At 34.5% G+C, this 21,019-nt stretch overlaps 1 protein-coding gene across 2 annotated transcripts in view; it reads left to right on the top strand.

The window, feature by feature from the left end:
- LOC123708519 (laminin subunit alpha-1) overlaps positions 1-21,019 on the top strand; it is a 125,846-nt gene that overhangs the window by 39,298 nt on the left and 65,529 nt on the right. Inside the window, exons 4-18 of one of the 2 annotated variants that reach the window (XM_045659274.1) lie at positions 6,287-6,538; positions 7,611-7,772; positions 8,112-8,285; positions 8,557-8,662; positions 9,900-10,102; positions 10,251-10,397; positions 10,870-10,977; positions 11,159-11,321; positions 12,218-12,405; positions 13,472-13,664; positions 14,350-14,438; positions 15,345-15,484; positions 15,816-15,963; positions 16,945-17,101; positions 18,139-18,300. In XM_045659274.1, coding sequence (XP_045515230.1) covers positions 6,287-6,538; positions 7,611-7,772; positions 8,112-8,285; positions 8,557-8,662; positions 9,900-10,102; positions 10,251-10,397; positions 10,870-10,977; positions 11,159-11,321; positions 12,218-12,405; positions 13,472-13,664; positions 14,350-14,438; positions 15,345-15,484; positions 15,816-15,963; positions 16,945-17,101; positions 18,139-18,300 — 2,392 coding nt within the window. Of the gene's footprint in view, positions 1-6,286; positions 6,539-7,610; positions 7,773-8,111; positions 8,286-8,556; positions 8,663-9,899; positions 10,103-10,250; positions 10,398-10,864; positions 10,978-11,158; positions 11,322-12,217; positions 12,406-13,471; positions 13,665-14,349; positions 14,439-15,344; positions 15,485-15,815; positions 15,964-16,944; positions 17,102-18,138; positions 18,301-21,019 lie in introns of those variants that run through there. The other variant, XM_045659275.1, reaches the window with a different exon arrangement.

The following is a 21,019-nucleotide window of genomic DNA, read 5'->3' as shown; positions in this document are numbered from 1 at the left end:
AGACTTGGACCAGCATCAGCCTTTGACATTATATCAAGTACAAGGAGTCCAAATCAACGTCAATGAACGTTGACCCGATTTTATGTAGCTAGAGAATTTTTTATGTATATCATTCTCAAAGTTACGCGGTACACTGAGACGACTTATCACCGATATCTTATCAGGATAATAGCCGCTGATAGTGTGAATTGGTTTTGTTTGCGAATTTTTTACATGTTTTAAAATAGCCACGTTTTTGGTAATTACAAACATGAACTCGGTAAATTTTAGAAATGTATGTATTACTAATTTGCAAGTAAGATATGAATATTTTAAGCACTGGCAGAAAGTTATTACATTTCGATTTGTACTTAGATTTTTTTTAAGTATCACTTTCAATGATAAAATCAGTTTAATCAATACTTAAAGGAAAACATTCCATATCCTCCATGTAAGGCTGAACTAACGAAGCTAGCGGCATCTGTCGGACATCCTTGCGGTTTTTGCGAGGGCCTCATAAGGGCTCACGCGCGTGATTTATTACCATTCGATGGGAGAATGTGTTGTTTTCTTATGGGAATCACCAAATGGAATCGATTGGGAAACAACTTGGAAATTATTCTCATTGTATAGATTTTATTTATATTGTAATACGTTAAGAATGAAAAAAAATTTTTTGGGTAATAGAAAATATTTATAGATTTTGTATAAATTTGTAGGTTTTTATTCATTTTTGGACATAGACACGGTTTTTGTATAATCATAAATACATACGTCAATAAACAGTTAAGTCTCTTGCATTGATAACCAAAACAATGCCTTTATATTTACAATATGTGTTATCATTCGCTGGGATTTAAACGGATTAACTGCTTAGTTTACTGATACATCATTTTTATTTATATCTTGGTTTAGCTTAACTTTTTAACCTGGTTGGTTACAGATACAGACGGTTTAACTTGATTGACGTAGTTTTTCAAAATCCACATGTTTGAATTACGAGATTTAATAACGTCGTTCTAAATATTTAAGTTTTGCAGATGTTTAACCTATAGATAACAAGAAATATGGGCACAAGGGCGTAATTTTGATGGAGGTATTGCATATTTATAACTACAAAAAATAATCGTTCCATCCGATCTAAATATAATTAAAAACAGTGTCAATAGTTGTCGTTTTACCATTACTGCAAACTGTTTTAGTGAAGTGTACCTTAAGAAAGTACAAATCAAAATACTATCTCTATATATTTATAAAATTAGCTTCTACAAACTAATTTAATAGTTAAACATGTAGAGAATAGATATGACGCTAAAAATAGATTCCAATTATTTGCTTTGCCAGTTTGTAGCTTTAAACTTCACAATACCACAGCAAAGACGAACAAATTGTTTTTCTTACGACCATATCGTTCCCACACAGGGCTGTGGCATTACTGTATGCCGTATAATATATGGACGTATTTTTTCATTGCGAAACATTATCTCTACAATACTTCTTTTTTTTGGCTTCAGTGTGCGACTCTCATCCCTGAGGTCGTAGGTTCGATCCCAGGGTGTGCACCAATGGACTTTCTATGTGCGCTACATTCGTTCGAACGGTGAAGGAAAGATCGTGAGGAAACTGGCTTGCCTTAGACCCAAAAAGTTGACGGCGTACGTTAGGCACAGAAGGTTGATTACTGTATATTAGATTAATAAACGATCATGAAAAAAAAACAGAAATCTGAGGCCCAGACCTAAATATGTTGTAGCGACTTCCAACTTGGCAATTGGAATATTTGTTAATTTGTTGGATCGTCCTATTATTAGAAATTACAAATTTATTCTAATCTTTTCGTAGTATTAAATATCTTGGATACGTTGACACTTCAGATACATTTGTTTGTTATATAGGTATAAATTATTTCACATGCAAAATCTTAATTTCAATTAAACCCCTTTCGACTCGTTATGTCTATTGAAAATCAGCGCCAGAGCTTATGCTAAAAGCCCTTTTCAGAAGGGCCATGCTGCATTTATTTATTATTTTCGTATTGTTATTATTCTTTTACTTTACCGTACCGAATAAATCGATTAAAATTCATTTGTTGTTAACCCTATTCCGCGCTAATAGGCGACACACGCTTAACTAATTCAGTTTCAGCCAGACTTGCCTCTGTTTGTATTTTTAATGGGCTCCGCGGGAATTGTGCATAGATAGCGTGTAGATATTCTATTTGTTAAGTTAAAACATTGCAAACAATGTGACTTTGTCAGAGCTAAAATCACGACTATGGGTTCTTATTATGTACTCTTACACTACTGACGAGATCGAAAGCTGAACACACGATTTTTAGCCAAATGGTGTTGTTAAGTAAAGTTAGCCTATTAGTTACATTATATTTAATAATAATAATAAGCCTTTATTCCACATCTTTGACATACATTTGATTGAAATAAAAAGAAAAAATTATAGTTTTACTAAGATGCGGCCTGTCTGGGAGAAGGCCTCCTCCAACTTTTTCCACCCTACTTTATTTTTCGCCATCGTCATCCAATCTCTGCCAGCTACCCTCTCGATCCCGTCGGCCCATCGCTCCATTGGTCTTCCTTTCTTTCTGTTTCCTTTCGGACCCGTCCATTCTTTTACTGTTCTAGACCATCTGTCTGTATAACGGGCTACGTGGCCTGCCCATCTCCATTTAAGTTTAAGGGCATATTGCTCAGCATCAATAATATTGGTTTTTCTGCGAATATTTTTATTCCGAGAATACTCCTTACTATCGCACGTTGGCACGAACGTATTTTGGCTTTTGTTTTGTTTTTGAAAATCCAAGTTTGTGCTCCATATGTAAGGCAGGGCAACAGGCAAGAATCCACTACCCTTTTCTTTAACTTAATTGGCAGCTTAGCTTTGAGGATTTCTTTTAAGCTCCAAAACTTCTTCCAAGTTGTGGTGACGCGGCGCTCCAGTTCGTTGTCATGTCTTTGTTTCTTAAATGAAACTTGTTTACCAAGATAAGTATAGCTGTCTACATACTCGATGTCTGTTCCGTTAAGCATAATCGGGTAAATGTTGTTATTTGTTGCAACTTTTGTGTTCGAAGTATTTATTTGTAGTCCTATTTTTTTGTTGGCAGTATTTAGGTCTTCTATCATTTCTTGTAATTGATTTGGCGTTCCTGAAAACAAAACTATATCGTCTGCAAAACGTAGGTTGCTCAAATATCTCGAGTCTATTTGTATTCCTTTCCTTTCCCATCGCAGTTCTTTCATAATATTTTGAAGGACGGCTATGAATATCTTGGGTGATAAGGGATCTCCTTGTTTTACTCCTCTTCTGATACGAAATTTTGGTCCAAGTCTGTCTAATTTTACTTTACTGGTACTCTTCTTATATATGTCTTTAATAATGTTGATGTATATGGCTGGTATGCCTTGATATGAAAGCGCCTGCCAAATACTTTCATGTGAGATACAGTCAAATGCTTTAGTATAATCGATGAATGCTAGATATAGGGGCTGGTTAAACTCTTGATGCTTTTCTACTATAAGATCTACCGTGTGTATATGATCAGTCGTTGAATATCCTGCCCGAAATCCAGCTTGCTCTATAGGTTGGTGCTTTTCTATAAATATAGCAATTCTTTTTCTAGACATATTGCGAACAGTTTGTACAAATTTGGTAGAAGACTGATAGGGCGGTAATTGCCAATGTCTGAAAGGTCACCTTTTTTATACAACAGAACTATATGGGATTCACCCCAAATTTTGGGAATTTCTTGCTTTTCCAATATCTTGTTGAATAATGTGGTTATCAAGCTTATAAGGATATTTTTTCCACTTATTAAGGCTTCATTTGGGGTACTGTCCGGACCTGGACTTCTGTCATTCTTCAGCTTATTTATATTGGTTAGAATTTCATTGGAATCGAAGGGTGACAATGGTGCAGTTTGTTATAAGTCATGTTTCAAGTAGCCTAGCGCTCCATCCAGATTGTCCAGATAGAGGTCACGATAAAAGTCTGATGCTATATTTATTATGTCATTTCGCGATTTAAGTTTGTCTGAGTATCTCTGGGATTTTAAAGTATGAATCCATTTTGTTTCCTTGCTAAGTTCCTTGAAGGCTTTCTTTTGACTCCGGGATTAATTAAGTTCCTTTCAATTATATCCGTTCTGTATTTTTTATAGTCGTATTTTATCATTTTATTTGTAAGCTTATATAAAGCGGTCAGTTCTGTCTTTTCTTATTTGGTCTTGGATGGTTTTGATTGCAGTGTATAACGTTTTTTAATTTGTTGTTTTGTTTCATCCGAAATAATTTCTGGTTTTGTTTTCTTTATAGTCACGCTTGCCAAACTTTGTTTCATAGCCGTTTCAATCTTTACGTAGAATGAGTCTATGTTATCTTCGTGTTTCCATTCGATTTGTTGGATTTTTAATTTTAAAGCTGTGAGGTATTCCTAGATAGGTGTTTTGAAACAAGCTCGACTTTTTTTGGCTTTACTCAGTAGGAGAGTCTCTCTCTCTCAATAATCTGTAGTCGCTTTGGAAGATTTTATTATTTATGATTTCCAAGTTTGAGAAGCACTTAGGGACGTTGCTCAGAATATAATCTATTTGATTTTTATGTCGTTGGCCTGGAGACATCCAAGTCCATAGGTTCTTAGTTTTCTTTTTAAATATTGTGTTTATGATGGTGTATATATTTGCTTGCGCATATTGCAGCAGTAGGTCGCCTCTGGAATTTCTGGTTCCATAGCAATAGGGACCCATGATTGAGGGCTCGATATTTTGTCTCTGACCAATTTTGGAGTTAAAATCTCCCATAACGATAATTTTTCCATGGGCTAGTTTTTGTGCTGCTACGATATTCTCATAAAAGGTATTGACGTCCTCGTCCGGTGCGTCATATGTAGGGGCATAGACTTGTACAATTGATATATATAATGAATCAAATTTCAGAATTAAGAGACAGACTCGTTCTGATATCCCTATATAATTATGAATATTTCTTTTATATAACTTTTTGATTTGAAACCCTACGCCGAAATGACCCTTTGTCTTTCCTGTGTAGCATAGGATATGATCTTCGTCTTCTATTATCTCCTGTCCCATCCTTCTGGTTTCAGATAGCCCAATAATGTCATATTTAATATTGGATAATGAGTGCTTTAATAGTATCAGGCGTTGGGGTGAAAGTAATGATTTTACGTTGTATGTGCATATGTATAGTTTTTGGCAAGTTGAAGGGTTGTAGTCTTTTTCTCCCGCGGTGACTAGCCGTGTTGAGAGAGGTAGAGGGGGCGCTTGTAATTGTTATTCTGTGATTTTTTAGAGATGTTGTAGCTTCTTCTAGAGCGGGACGTTTTAAATTTGTTGTTTTTGTCAAGTAGTTATCAATGTGGTTGTTTTTATTTAATTTTTTCGCTGCTTTTCTAATTTTATTTGTGTCGCGGTTGTCTTCTAACGACTCTGGTGATGATGGCTGGTTTCTCTTCTTTTTTCCTGGTTTCTTGACCTTTCAGAGTCAGTGTTTTGATTCTTTAAGAAAATAATTTTATCATATTTTAGAATCGCTAGTCTTCCTTTTTCTCGTTCTGTGTTGACTACTATTTGCAACTCCTTGCGTTTATTCAAAATTTCTAGAGGAAAATCTTCTTTAACATAATACGGTGTTGATTCAATTTTTTTCTTTTGTTTAAGGATTTTTATTTTTAATCCCATCGTTGCTAGTGTGATAACTATGGGTCTCGTCTTTTCCCCCTTTTTTCCTAGTCTTCTTATGTATTCGATGCTGTTTTTGTCGCATTTAACCATTTATCGATTTTATTCAAACATTTATCGATTACATACATTATATTTATAATTATAAAATATTTTTTTCAAAACTTTCCTTAACCTATTTCTTATTGTTCAGTCAAATCAGTGTGGCGGATTTTGATCCTGAACGTTAACTACAACTAAATCATTATAAGAAACATTTTATATTTAAAAAATAAAATATCTCTGGTCTGTTTGTTGCCTACTAAAAACTCTTTTTATAATGTACCCTGCTAATAAAGTCTAGTGTAACACATCACCCAAATTGCATAAGTAATACTAAAAAACCAAACAACACACCAAACCAAAAACAAAACATCAATACAAAGAATCCAAATATGTAAACTCACTATGTGAGGCTGTTAAAAACCACACTATTCAGTGCTATTTTCCTGTGTCACAATGCTAAAGCAGCCTTTTTCTATGTCTTCCATGTAGTTTTAATAAAAATCGCACCTCAGAAAATTTGTAGATTAAAAAAATATTTAATTTTCTTTTCAGAAAATGGAACTTCTTCACGTCATTATAAAATCTGGTCCCTCGCCTCGGCCCTTGGCTTGGTCATTGGAGGTATCCCATACTCTAGGAGGAGATGATTGGCGTATGATTAGAGCCTTCGGAGATAGGGAGCATTGCAAGCGCCTTTGGGATCTACGACCAGAGCGGAAACGCCGGAAGGCGAGAGCAAAAGGGAAGGAGAAATTGACATGTTCTACGCAGTTTGCGAATCCCAAACCTTTGGAAAATGGAGAGGTCTGTATACATTCAATTGTAGCCAGTACTGCTTACAATAAAAGTTAAGTTAAGCGCATTTGTGTACGCAACCCTTAGCTAAATTATTTTATGACTATATTATAACATAAATTCCATGTTGCATAGTGCTAGTGTAGATTTTTTTATACACAACATTTATTTTATTCTAATTATAATTATAATTCTAAATTGTCTTGGTGATATAAACGATAGAGATTAAGAGATTATATGAGTGACGTGAAAACGTTGAAGATTTCCTAAAATGATACTAATGAAATAACAATCGAAACTAAGTTTTTGCGAGGTCTCATCAACAATGGGCGGATTGGTAATCAGAATTTATTGAACCCTATTGAGAGGTATCTCCATCTTTTTAAGTCAATTTTACATAGTTAAGCGGGAAATTACTTACGGAATCGGAATTTAAAAGTGACATCACCTGTGTGTGTTACTCATCAAAACAAGTGAATTCGATATCAATTGATAAAAACTCATTAGACGTAAACAAATATGTATAATTTTCATATAGTTGTTTAGATTGTATAACAAACTATTTTCTACTAAAGAAAAAAATAATAACTAACAAGTAAATTAATGATAATTATCAAAGGCCCCGTTTAAGTATTATGTATAGGTACGTAAACACTACAGGCGGGATCTTTTATTTTTTTTTATTTGGTGATTACGGCAACAGTAATTATTCACTTGTTTACACATATTACCCACACATTGTCTATCATTGAAAACGAAGCGCATTTTCGAGGATTCATACAAAAAATTAATACATGTACAAGATTCATATTACGTATCGTCGTCCTATAGCGTCCTTATATTGTGTAATTCACTATTTACTCTAATTTAACGATTTAGTTAGACAAAATAATATTAATTTAACATTGTAAATACTAATACACAATTTTATTCTCGTTGTATTCTTTATGCTGATAAAATAAGTTTGGCTTCGAATATCTTAATGTATCATCGATTATATTAGAAAAATTCTTGTCTTTAGGCTTTTACAGTCAGAAGTGAATCTAGATTTTATAGTAGAATGTCACCATTAACTTTCCAGATGCACGTAGCAATAGGTGAAGGAGTGAGCACTCGGCGCGTGCGTGTGTCGTTTCGCGCGACGCACCCTGAGCCTCATCATTACTATACCGTTCGAGAGTTGACCATGGCCGCTAGATGTCTCTGCCACGGACATGCTACTCACTGCAACGTGGACCGGAAAGTACTTATCATCCATACGAAATTTTTCGTAACTATATTTACAACATGTTCATTATATATCATAATATGCACCATGAATCATATCCACATCTACGTTCCAGCGATTAAAATTAAAAGTATTTGCGTTTTTGTATTATTGTGCCATTATAACTATTTAAACCTTACCTTACCTTTATAAATATAAAAAATAGTATTAGTCTAAAGTAAAATTTGATTTCTTTGATGTATTTATACAATGTTTTCGACACTAAATATCTAGAGTTAATAGTCACTTTATACATATATAAATAAAGCAACGATAAATTGGAGCAACATAAGTATTAATATATTTTCCTTTCAGGGTGCTAAATGCGACTGTCAGCATGATACCTGTGGCGGTCATTGTCAACGTTGCTGCTCCGGATCAAAATGGCGTCCTCAGAAGCCCTGCGAGGCAGCCAGGGATTGCGCCTGTGGGGAAAGAGGGGAATGCACGTTCGACGACAACGGAGATATACTTTGTGTCAATTGTACGGTAAGGACTCCAAGCTATTGTGTTTTTGCAATATATTTTTGCTTTCGAATACAAAACAAGCTCAAAAGCACTATTATGCATACTATCGCAAATAACATCATCACGTTTAACCTGTTAAATCTTCAAGAAAAGGTTCGTCAAAAGTTCGGAACTCCACAAAATACTTGTAAAAAGCTCATAAAAACTCTTAAATTTAATCAAGTATTTTTTTTTAATGTTAAAATTATTGGTAGATGCTAGGACAATAATATGTTTTTTGACCTTATTACAGGAAAATCGTGCTGGTCCATTATGCGACCACTGTTTGGTGGGTTTCTACAACGCCATACCTGATGGACCGTGCGTGCCTTGTGACTGCGACCCTGAGGGCTCTGATGGTAATCTATAGTTTTAATTGCGATTTTTATTATCTGATTAATTGTATTGTAGCTAATTGCTGTCGACTATGAAAATCAGCTTCAGCGTGCGATACTCATACCTGAGGTCCTAGGTTCGATCCCCGGCTGTGCACCAATGGACTTTCTTTCTATATGAGCATTTAACATTAGCTCGAACGGTGAAGGAACACATCGTGAGGAAACCGACTTGCCTTAGACCCAAAAAGTCGACGGCGTAAGTCAGGCACAGAACGCTGATCACCTACTTGTCTATTAGATTCATAAATGATCATGAAATAGATACAGAATTCTGAGGCCCAGACCTATAAATTTGTAGCGCCACAATTTTTTAAATATGTTGTATAATATTCTAGCCATTTCAAAAAAGATGTGTGAGTGTATGTGTGGCACTACTTTTCTCTAGTGGCAACTCTAAACCAGATTAGCGCACTCGAGGATGTTGTCATTGGATAATCGTATCGAAAAATAATTGATATATCGTTTGCGTTTAAAAGGCCGGCAACGCACTCGCGCGCCCTCTGGCATTGAGAGTGTCCATGAGCGGCGGTATCACTTAACATCAGGTGAGCCTCCTGCCCGTTTGCCCCCTTTTCTATAAAAAAAAAGATGTTTAAGAATCTAATTGATTGCCCCAACCTTTTACTTAAATTTACCTCGCTCTGAGGCGTTCCATTTGATGCTTGAAGTGCAAGCGAGAGCGCGGAATGAGCGACAAAGAGGCACAATTGGCCCCCGCGTTAGGCTGCGTTTGACATCTATCTCTGTGGTACTTGAGTGAGCGATGAAAAAAAATTGCCATAATTGTATTTATGCGTACAAATAAATGTAATTTGACCAATTCAATTGGTCATTTACCTACTTCTCTATATCCATACAAAATATCTATCAGACAAATAAAATTAAAATTTTCTTTTTAAAAAGCAACCATTCCATCAGTATTTTCTTATGACGTTCAGATAACCGATTTTTTTAAAGTACCAAGTACCAGTGTGCCGAGCGTTATTAAGCCGCTATTATAAACAGTTGAACTTTTGCACAAACACGATTAAAAAGCTTTAAGGATCTTTATGCTATCTTAGTATTACTAGTAATCATTGCTATGAGTCGTTAAAAGACAGTAAACGGTTCGTAGCAGTTACGACTAACACTATAAGCTTTCGAACAGTGTTTTGAGTACTATCGCAATTGCAGTTATGAAATCATCGCTTTTTTCTAGGGTCATGTATCTGGGACAGGAACCATCAACGCGTATTGTGTGCGTGTCACCCTGGGTTCTCTGGACCCAAATGTGAGTCCTGCGAGGACATTAACGCAGTGTTTCCCAACTGTGTAGTGGAGATCACAACCCCAACATGCAAATGTGATCCGAGGGGTCTTGTAGATCCCAACCGACTGTGTGATGACATCTGTGAGTGCAAAGTGAGTATATTTCAAATTACCCTTATAGATAAATAATCAAAGTTTCTATAAGAGAATTTTGTATCGGTCAATATTTCAACCGAAACTTTGCCTTAAAGTATGTCAATTATGTCTTTGCTGTAAACATTCTTAATACAAACAATTCCAGACCAACGCGATTGGCGAACGCTGTGATGAGTGTGCGCCGGGATTTTTTGGCCTCAGTGCTGATATTATAGAAGGCTGTCTCCCGTGTTACTGCTCTCACCTTGCTGACTCATGCCGCATCGATCGACGACCTCACCCCTATCCAGACGTGAGTTTGATAAGTGATAACAATTGTTATTATACGGTTGATAACATGATTAATCATCAACCATTTGATTGCTTTTAAATCACTCTGTGTTCAATAGATAGATAGATATCGTATAGCCTGTGGACTTCCTTCAGTAATGGACTTCAAAAGTATAATTTAGATAGTATTGCTAATAAACTCTTCAGCTTTACAATAGAGAGTAAAAATCACCTCTCATAAGTCAGAGCAGACCAGTGAGCAGAGATTTTATTATTAGAAGTTCGTTTCGCCCCAATACGATTATTTTATGTGACTGGTTTTTAGGTTTTTTCGTCGATTTTTTCCGAATTTTTACTCCATAAAAACCTTCTTCAGAATTCAAGGAATAAATTAAAAAATGCCAGGTCCAGCCCAGATACAGTTTCGCTAAGCAACATATTCATTATTATTTATAAATGTTAAAAAAAGTAATAATATTCGTTCTGGAGGAAAGGTGGTGTTGCCTCTGGGTGAGGCCTGGGCGATCAGCGACGACGATCTTCAAGAGACCATGGAACCATCGCTGGATGAACAGGGGAAACCTTTCCTCATCACTTATGAGGTATGTAGTATTTTTATTAACTTTTAAACTAAAAACACAGGGATTTACTAAGACTAAATGAAACAAATCAAAAATAATTCCTTTTTTTAAAATATACTATTGTAAGTACAGAACCATAGGCGAATGAATGTCAATCACTCTTTAATCTAATTTCAAGAACTGTCAAACAATTTTTTTTTAGGTAGAAGGTTGGGAGTCATTCTACTGGTTGACAAACACGTACAGTGGAGAGCAGCTGGAAGTGTATGGGGGTGAGATCCGAGCGAGCCTGTATTGGGGTGTAGCGCGAGGCGATACTGGTGGAAGCCCAACTGTTGGACCAGACTTCATTCTTATATCTCATGGTATGTTGATCTTCAAGTCCTTGTGTCAGCCAATATGACTCTATATACTAGCTGTGCTCTGTGGTTCTAGCCGCCTTAAGTCGGCCGTAGCACTATGTTTTATAGGCCAAAGCTTTTCTCGGTAAATAGACGTTTACGTGCAAAAAGAATATCAGTTAGTACCTATGTATGTTTTTTTTGTTATGTTAAGTGATACTGCTCTCCATTAACACTCTCATTAATAGAAGGCTCGTAAGTGTGTTGCCGGCCTTTAAAATGTTAGAAATATCATACCAGACTTGTATAAAACTTAATATATAGCTTTGCTCTTGTTGTAAATTGTCAATAGTTTAACCTTGTCACCTTGGTTACCACTATCATAATTACATAACCCTATCTTTAAAATAAATATTATAAGGTATAAAGTAGGATTTTAATGATTTTTTTTTCAAATCAGTCTTGTAGTTTTGGAGACTATAGCATACCAACAAACAAAATATGGTCAAATCTATACTCTTTATAATATTGTTTACTTATATATTAACACGTTGCATTAATATAATAAAAATTGACCAAAATTAACGGACTGGCGGCAAATATGGACATTGCAGTGTAGATGAAACATTTACATACTAAGACTTCGACAAATTTGATGAGTTTAATGTTTATAGCTGTCATTTTATGCATGAAGAATTTGTATAGAGATAATTTATAGAACGAAATCAATTAATTAAAATGTCTTCATAAATATTTCTTATTACTATTCGTTAACAGTATAAAATTTAGAACTAAAACCTCTTTTTGACGATGTAAATATGTTTCCTGTAATTTGTCCATGGTTCATGGTTTACGAATACGCAAGGTCCATTGATATATTTATATAACAAAATATACTTAATCTTGCACTTAAATTGCAGGTGGTAAAAAACTAACATACATAAACAGTAGTCACGAGAACACCGGGCAGCTGGAGTTAGTCGCTTCACTCCGACAAGGCAGCTGGTATCAGGACAGTGAAGTTGCGACAAGAAGTCAACTGTTGGACGTTCTCAGTGACCTGCGCAGTGTAATGATACGAGCACACTTTCATAACGATCAGGATGAGGTATAATAATAATAACAAAACATATTTATTTCCAATATTTACAAATATTGAATAGTTTACATTTGCTATATATGTCGTTTTGATTTAAATAAAGCAGCTTCGAAAACGTTTAACTATCTTTCTGACCGAAAGCCAGCGTGTTGATTAACAATGTAAAAAGACTCCCATGATTATTTCATTTGTTATTGTTATTTCTGTGTCATCGTGAAGAACTGTGAGCTTGGATATTCCGTGTTTTGCTTTATTGTAAATGGTTTGGTTAGGTTAGTCTTGTTGCCTAGGAACGTTTAGGAAACTCGTTAAACCCTTCACTCACTTGTCTGACGGAACTTTAGCGACTTGATCGAATATCAATTTTTAATTAAGTGAATAGAGGTTCAATTAACTCTCTGATTTAACTACTTTACTGCGACAAATACATTTTTTGAAGTTAGTTATTTTGGCTCGTAAGGGGAAAATGATAAGAGTTTTTTTCTATTGTTAGTGTTGTTTTTTCTACAAACGTGGAATAAAATGTTTGAAAAGATTTTTAACTTGTTACGCCAAGGAAGTATAACTTAAGAAGTATAACTAAGTGAGTATATAGAATGTAAGTGTTGCCGACCAACTATTATAGGAAACGATAATTTTATATTACATGTTATGAGTGTGGAAACAACTAAAGATGATGCTAACATTTGGTTTGCGCTTCTATTTATTAAAAAAAAAACTAATAGTAGGTTTCATTACTCTCTCAACGGAGTGCTTCTACGGTAAAAAGTTGTGAGATTCTGTAATACCAAGTCGGTTAATTTATTCAATCCCTACTTAAGGGACCTTCTGTCTTAAGTTATTATGTAAATACATAACCTAACATCTTATACTGACCATATCAAAATTACAAATCTTTTATGTTTTTAATCAATACATTGACTTGGCCAGTGCACGGATACACAATGTATCTAACAAGTATATTTATATTGTTTAGTGTCCTTCGAAATTCAATTTTACTGTCATTTCTCAAATCAAGGACGTAGGCCGCCGGATATAGGACGAGAAAACTTTAGTAATTTGTACATTTCCTCAGGTAAGGTTAGAGGGCGTCGAAATCAGAAGCTCCCACAGCGCTAAAGAAGTTTGCCTATGTCCCAACGGTTACGAGGGTCCGCACTGTTCCAAATGTTCTTGGACTCACGTGAAGATCAAGAGGGCTTCCGGCAGCCAACCTTCCTTTGAGTGCGTGCCTTGCGGGTGTAATATGCACGCTGGGTGTAACACAGGTATATTGAACCACTCCTATACATATGTATTCATACTGATGTAATATAATACATTTTAGGAAATATCTTTAAAGGGTTACTGGTTGCAGGTGTCCATTTTGTTTTAATTTGCGATGACAATATTAATATAGCAGATAATACTATATTACATTTTACAAAATTAAAAGTATTATCAAATAATCTTATAATATAAAATAAAATAAATCAATGGCGCTACAACCTTTTAGGTCTTAGCCTCAGATTTCTGTATCTGTTTCATGATCGTTTGTGAATTGAATAGGCAAGTACGTGATCAGCCTTCTGTGCCTGACACACACCGTCGACTTTTTGGGTCTAAGGCAAGCCGGTTCCCTCGCGATATTTCCTTCACCGTTCGAGCTAATGTTAAATGCGCACATAGAAAGAAAATCCTTTAGTGTACATCCGGGGATCGAACTGACGACCTCAGGGATGAGAGTCGCTTTGTTAAAGATGTAGTAGTATTTAAAATGTACGCCTTTATTTTCCAAAAGATACAAGTGCCCAGTGAAAAGCCACTACATCAAATAGACAGATAACTTTCTATAATTCAATGCTGATTGACTACCTTATATTAAAGACTATTTAAATGAAGTACCATAAACCACAGACAATATGATCCTATAACATTTATTTTTAATCACATCGTAATGAATAATGTGTTCAGTTGATGGTCCATGCGGTGAGTGCCAACACAATACGACAGGGCCACACTGCGAACGTTGTCTACCTGGACACTACGGAAATCCTGTTACGGTACGTATACTACATTTATTACAATGGCCTAACGCTTTTGTAATAGTTATTTAATGATAAAAACATTATTGTTACCACCTACCTTTCCTTAATTTTTTAAGCATTACTACTGTTAAAATTATCAGCTTCATTCTTCCTATTCGTAGTTTCCATTACGGGTCGTGCCTGTCTTGTAAAGCCCTAACGTCAACTTCCTTCAACACTTTTCTATCCTCAGCTCATCTTAGATCATTAGGGATGTTGAGACTAATATATAACACAATACAAGACAATATCGAGACAATCGACCCAAACTTCTCCAGCCATCATCAACGTTCCCAGTTTATCATCCTATACGGTTCTTTCCTAGCAATATGGCCAAAACAGCTAAGCAACCGCTTCTAAATGATAGTTTACAGTCTTGTTGTGATTTTCAGTTGGTTGAGAATTCGCAATTCTGTTCCAACACAATATTATAGATAGATAAACATTCCATAAACATAGGTAGAGTTTTAATCTTATCCTACACTGGCGTTGCTACGTCGCGATAATCAGTTGATTACTATAAAAATCAATTACATAATCTATTTATTAATCATTGTTTTTTTAAATAAAATTTTAAATGTCTATCTAAATAATACATTTATTTAATCTAAACAAATAATAGTTCGAGAAAAAGATAATAATTGTGATACTCTATTTATTGAGAATGGCTAGAAGGTAACATCACGTTACTGGTAAACCGATTTTGTCGGGTTTATATTTCTGTTTTTTTATTTATTCTAAAAAAATACTGGTTTAAAATAAAATTAATTGTGATAGTCAATTTATTGAGAAAGACTTAAAGGGTAACATCACGTTACCAGTAAACCAATTTACCGATTTTGTCGGTTTAAGTTTCGTTTATTTTTCTCTTGTCTTTTTTAGGGTGGGTGCAAGCCATGCGCATGTCCATTATATGAAGCGAGTAACAACTTCAGTCCAAACTGCGCACTCGCTGGACCTGATGGGGACGAATTTGTCTGCACCCAGTGTCCTGATGGATATACGGGAGACCATTGTGAGATGTTAGTATTTTAGATAGTCATTTACTTACATACGTAATCACTTTTTAACAATTTCCATTTCATTATAACACTTTAGGACAATCACAAAAAAGCATTTATATTTATTTTTTACCGCCATTAGTAAAGGTACGGCCACAGGTACCAAACTTTTTTAATTTGTTTTAATTTTCTATTTATCAATTTTTTAATTATTATTATTAATATGTTCGCTTCCAAAACAATATGTCTAAAGTAACTAACAAGTGCCACGAACAGTTGGTTTGAGCATACGGTATCTAAAATTAAAAAATATATTTTTTTTATGAACGACTTGGCTTCTAACAATTCGTAGGTGTGACTCCGGCTACTGGGGCTCACCTACTGAGCCTGGTGGGTCTTGTATTCCATGTTCATGCGGTGGGGGGCCATGCCATACTAGCACTGGTGCTTGTCTCGTATGTCCACCGCATACCGAAGGCGAGAGATGCGACCAATGTCAGGTAGGTTTTATAATTATAATTAACATTTGAAATGGAAAATCTTGACGGAACTGGCTATAACGATACAAGAAGTGCATAGTGTTTTAAGTTTAATATTACAGTTCATTCCTTGCAAACAAAAACGTAATTTTTAGTCACCATGATCACGCGTGCTGAAAAGCACGCGAAACGTCGGAAAAAATCTAAAATTTATAATTATTTAAATAATTATAAGTTTTAAATAATAATACATAGCTTTAATCCGTTCAAAGAGTGTTTTTCTTAACGTATTTTTTTCATTTGCACCATTTATAGTGAATTGTTCTTGGCCTAAATTTTAAAGTATTATTAGAGCCCGTATTCTAGAACGATAATTAAACTTAAATTTAGTTTCAACAACGGTCAAACTATTTCTTCTGTTTCACATTTGACAGAGCTCAAGACGAGATTGTGATTTGTGATACGAATTAGAATGCGAGTCTAAAGCCCGTATTCTAGAACATCACTCGCACTTAAATCTAGTTTCAAGAGTTATAAAACTGTTTCTTGTGTATGAAGTTTGACATTTGACAGGGCTCAAGGCGAGATTGTGAATTTATATAAATTAGTATATGTGCCTAAGAGTTAAAACCACATCTTCGAATGTAATAATCAAGGGTAAACTTAGGAAAAGTCTGTACACCGATATCATATAGGTGATTAATCATGATTTTCATACATGCCGTCTCAGCGTTGGTGGAAGCACATGTATGAAAATTATCGTTACGTGTATAGCGGAGTCCGTAATGGGTCCGTTCCGCTCTCAGTGGAAGGCGGGCATCACGGTATTTCATGATCTGAATATCTTTATTTTACGTGTAAATATCGTAACTATAGTAACAAACACGGTACTAACTTCAATCCATATTTTATAGGCCGTCGAATTTACATAAAGGTATAGATGCTATATCATATACAAATAATTCAAAATTACCCTACAACTAGTGCCCTATGTATTTGAAGGACGGCTATTGGTCTGGAGGTGAGGACGGCTCGTGCGTGTCATGTTCCTGTGGTCGTGGTGCGCTATCGAGTGCGTGCGACGCACGTACAGGTCTATGCGCTTGCGCACCCAGTTGGGCCGGACAAACCTGTGATAGCTGTGCAAAAGGATATGGAGGTAACAATCTATGAATTTTAAAACTTTCATTTAATTTCATAACTTTTATATTATATGTTCATGGTTCATGCCGAAAATGTAAAAAATCTATTATCCTGCATTTATTACATGTATCCATATTACTTCCCAATCCGTCAATGTTTTAAAATATTAACAGACATTGTCATAATATTCGCATACTGAAAAAGCATTATAATATTGTATAGCTAAATACAGTACCTACATGTGTATAAAATTTTGAATTATATGCCTCGATTTCACCTCGCCTTAGCGGTTAAAGGAAGTCTGCCTATCGCACCACGCTGTACCATGACAGTGGTAAGACCGTGTATAACAAAACAATTTTTTTGTATGGAAAAGTATAATTCCATGCAAAGTTTAAACGTTGCAATGGTTATAGTAGTGCGAGTTATGTTCTCGCTCAATTTGATTAACGCCAAAACAAACGTTGCTTTAGGCTGAACGAACTCTTACCTTAACTAGACGCAATCAGCCAAGACAGTACTAAGACTGAGTGAGACAAAAATATATTATTGTCTTTTGTTAAAATAGATTTTACACATTAAGAAAAACGCTTTTTGAACGGATTAAAGCTATGTATTATTATTAAAAACTTATAATTATTTACATAATTCTAAAGTCACCGTGACCACGCACGCTGAAAAGCACGCGAAACGTCCATAGCTTAAATCCGTTCAAAAAGTGTTTTTCAAAAATATATTGTTTTTATGATTAAGTATGATTTCATACGATATTAAAACGTTGTAGTGCATAGTGCGAGTTGTGTTTAACATAGTATTGTCATTTATTAACATAGCTTACTAAAAGTGTACTTTTTGTCAGACTTGTTTATTAAACGAATGTTCTCACTCAATTTTATTAACGCCAAAGCAAACGTTTCTTAAGGCTGAACAAATTCTTACATTACACGCAAAATCAGACACATTTTTTCATTTATAACATTAACATCGATTTTTTTATACAAGTAATTTTATTTTATACGAGTATTTTTTATACTATATTTTTCTTATATATAGATGTTGATTCTGGCTGTCCGACCTGCCGTTGTGGAATAGCAGCTGTGAGTCCGGTCTGTGAGACAGAAAACGGAACCTGTGAATGCACCCCGGGCGCTTTGCCCCCGCATTGCGATACTTGCCAACTGGAGTACTGGGACCTCACTGCTGACGGCTGTAGAGGTAAGTGCTATAAGTTTTTTGCTGTGAGAACATAATTTATTAAGATAAGCGGTTTAAATACTTCATTATCTTATCTTGTATATCTAATTTGATGGTATATACATTTCACGCAGACTTATCGAAATATCACTATAATATTGAAGATAGCGGAATTAATCAGCCTATAATAAAATGCCTGTATTTTATAATATATTAATAGCTATATAATACTAGCATATAACATGTTGTACCCTTAAAATAAGAAAAAGTATGTAAAATAATCTAAGCGTCGTCTTCATTCACGTATGAAATTATTATGATTAATGTATTAACTTTATCATAGAGTACGTAATTATGATTCGAGATATTTCTTTTGAAAGAATTTTTATGTCTTATTATAACAAGCAAAGAACAAACTCCACAAAACAGATTGAACAAAATTATTTAATTTTCCTATTACTACCGAGTAGGAAAATATAGTTACACTGACCAATCCACATTCTAACAAACAAAGCTCTATTCAATGCAACAATACACAGTGAGCGATTGTTTGTTTACAATAATAACAAAATTGCTGTAAGGCGCAAGTCGCAATTTGCGTAATGTGGGCCCACCGGGAAGACGCCGCCGGGTTTGATCACTTGTGTACAACAATCACTTTATGTACCATACACGATTCTTCATACGAGTCGCGATAAGAAGACCTTTATGAATTGGTGAATGTGGCAAACATTGTTTTAGGCATAGGTAATTTATATTGAAATAAGCTGTTTTTCCGCCTAGCTAGTTAATGTTTTATGCAGCTTTTAAGTTTCTGTGGCGAGTGAATATATGCTTTTGATCCTGTAGATGAAAGGCGTTATGTGAGTGTTAATTTTTCAATTCATTACCTATTTAAATAAAAATGAATCGGCTAATTTTGATCATGAGTTATTTGTGGAAATTCAGGGAAAGTTTAAACAGTGTATGAATATATATAATAAAAACAAACAAAAACATTAATATAATGTGTAGCTTATAGATGTAGCTGACATTGTATTTCACAGAGCATTTTAATTCAAATGGCTAACATCGATAAGATGTCGAAACGAGACCGGCCATCTTACCGTATACGTTATATATTAATGAACATTTAAAGCATTTACTTTTTACACATGTTAGAAAATTCTGAACCTAGGATCTGTTTTGTTTATTTCCTACATACCGAAAGTAGAATTTAATTTTCCTTATTTAATTTTATACAATCACTTTTCAATGTGATTACAACTTTAGGGATGAAAACATCATTATCAGATGTATCGCAAAAATTTTACAATAAAGAACTATCGTCCTAAAAGGTATTGAGTAACAAAGTCCAGTCGTGTTTCACATTACTCGTAAAATACTGATTTTGCACTAAAAAAGCTATGTGAACAGAAGTACAAATGTTGATTTGTTCAATATAAAAAAAAACGCAAAAACATGTTTTACAGTTAAAACATATTCTTCAAAATTAAATGAAAACATTTGATAAATTGATAACAATTACGTGGGCTCTGTTAATATATTTTTGTTGAAAACAAAAATACATACTCATTTTTTCTCAATGAGGGGTTGTGTTATGGTCGAACAGGGATTTCGGGCATAATTATAGTTTATAAAATCGGGTCTTACATTAAAAGTCAATAATAAATCTTGAGCAACGTGAAGCAAAACTTAATATGAAGTTATACGTAACACGAATTATGTTTTACGAATACTTAGAGCGGTAGGATTTTGAAGTGTTTTTTTATTGTTATTTAATGTTAAATTAAAATAAGCCTTCGAAGTCCGATGTAGGTGAAGAGGTTAGCGTCTAATCTATGAACACATAGATGTGTAAGCACTTTTAAGAAATGCCTGCGTGATCTTGCTGATTATTTTAATGTTGCCATAAGTTTTAATACCATTCTATATCTACGCGAAGGATTGCCGCGAAAGCTTTTGTATACCTTGCATAAATATCATATTCTCAGCTTACGTAAAACTTTGTAGAAACGAAGAAACACGAAAAACTTTGTACTATTTGTAAAACTTAAGTCATTAATAGCCATGAGACCTTTGGTTTAGTAGAAACTCCCTTTCAGCAATTGTCCACTTTTTATTGCCTGTTTCGTGATGTAAATGCAGTGTTTATAATTAATACCGACGATATTTGAAAGAAGAAGAAGGTTCTATGACCAAAAAAAATGTCCTATTAAATTCATACATTCGAAGTTAATTCAATGCAATAACTTTTATAACAAGTTTTTCTAAATAATTTGTCTTTGAATCATTTAACATTACGATCTATCCAAACTTTAGACTAATATGTAATTAGTAATTAATATTGTTTACTAAACAATATATTTAACATAAGAAATGTCAAATGACACTAATTACCGTCTCTACACTATATTATTGTGTGCTATTTGTTTTTTACATACCAATGTTTAGCACTTGAGTTTATCGTGCACTCACAATTAACAAATTTGAATGGTTTTGTCCTTTTCAATCTTCTCTAGACCCGTGGTCCTTCAAAAAGTTGATTAGCCTCGACATTCACGTTTTAGTGGAGCCATTGTTCGTTGGCTACAGAAATCTTTTGATTATTGTCGCGACGTTCTCTATATTAAGGTCCCCATAGAAGCCGTAACTGTGAATGTACCAGGGAGCATTGACTATTTCCCTGAGCACTGTTTAGTAATAATAATATTAATTTCTTTATTTTCTCCCATATATT

Source organism: Pieris brassicae, chromosome 4, assembly GCF_905147105.1.
Source record: "Pieris brassicae chromosome 4, ilPieBrab1.1, whole genome shotgun sequence".
In the NCBI taxonomy this organism is placed as follows: Eukaryota; Metazoa; Arthropoda; class Insecta; order Lepidoptera; family Pieridae; genus Pieris; species Pieris brassicae.
The sequence above is the reverse complement of the archived record's forward strand: the minus strand, read 5'-3'. Positions and strand labels throughout refer to the sequence as shown.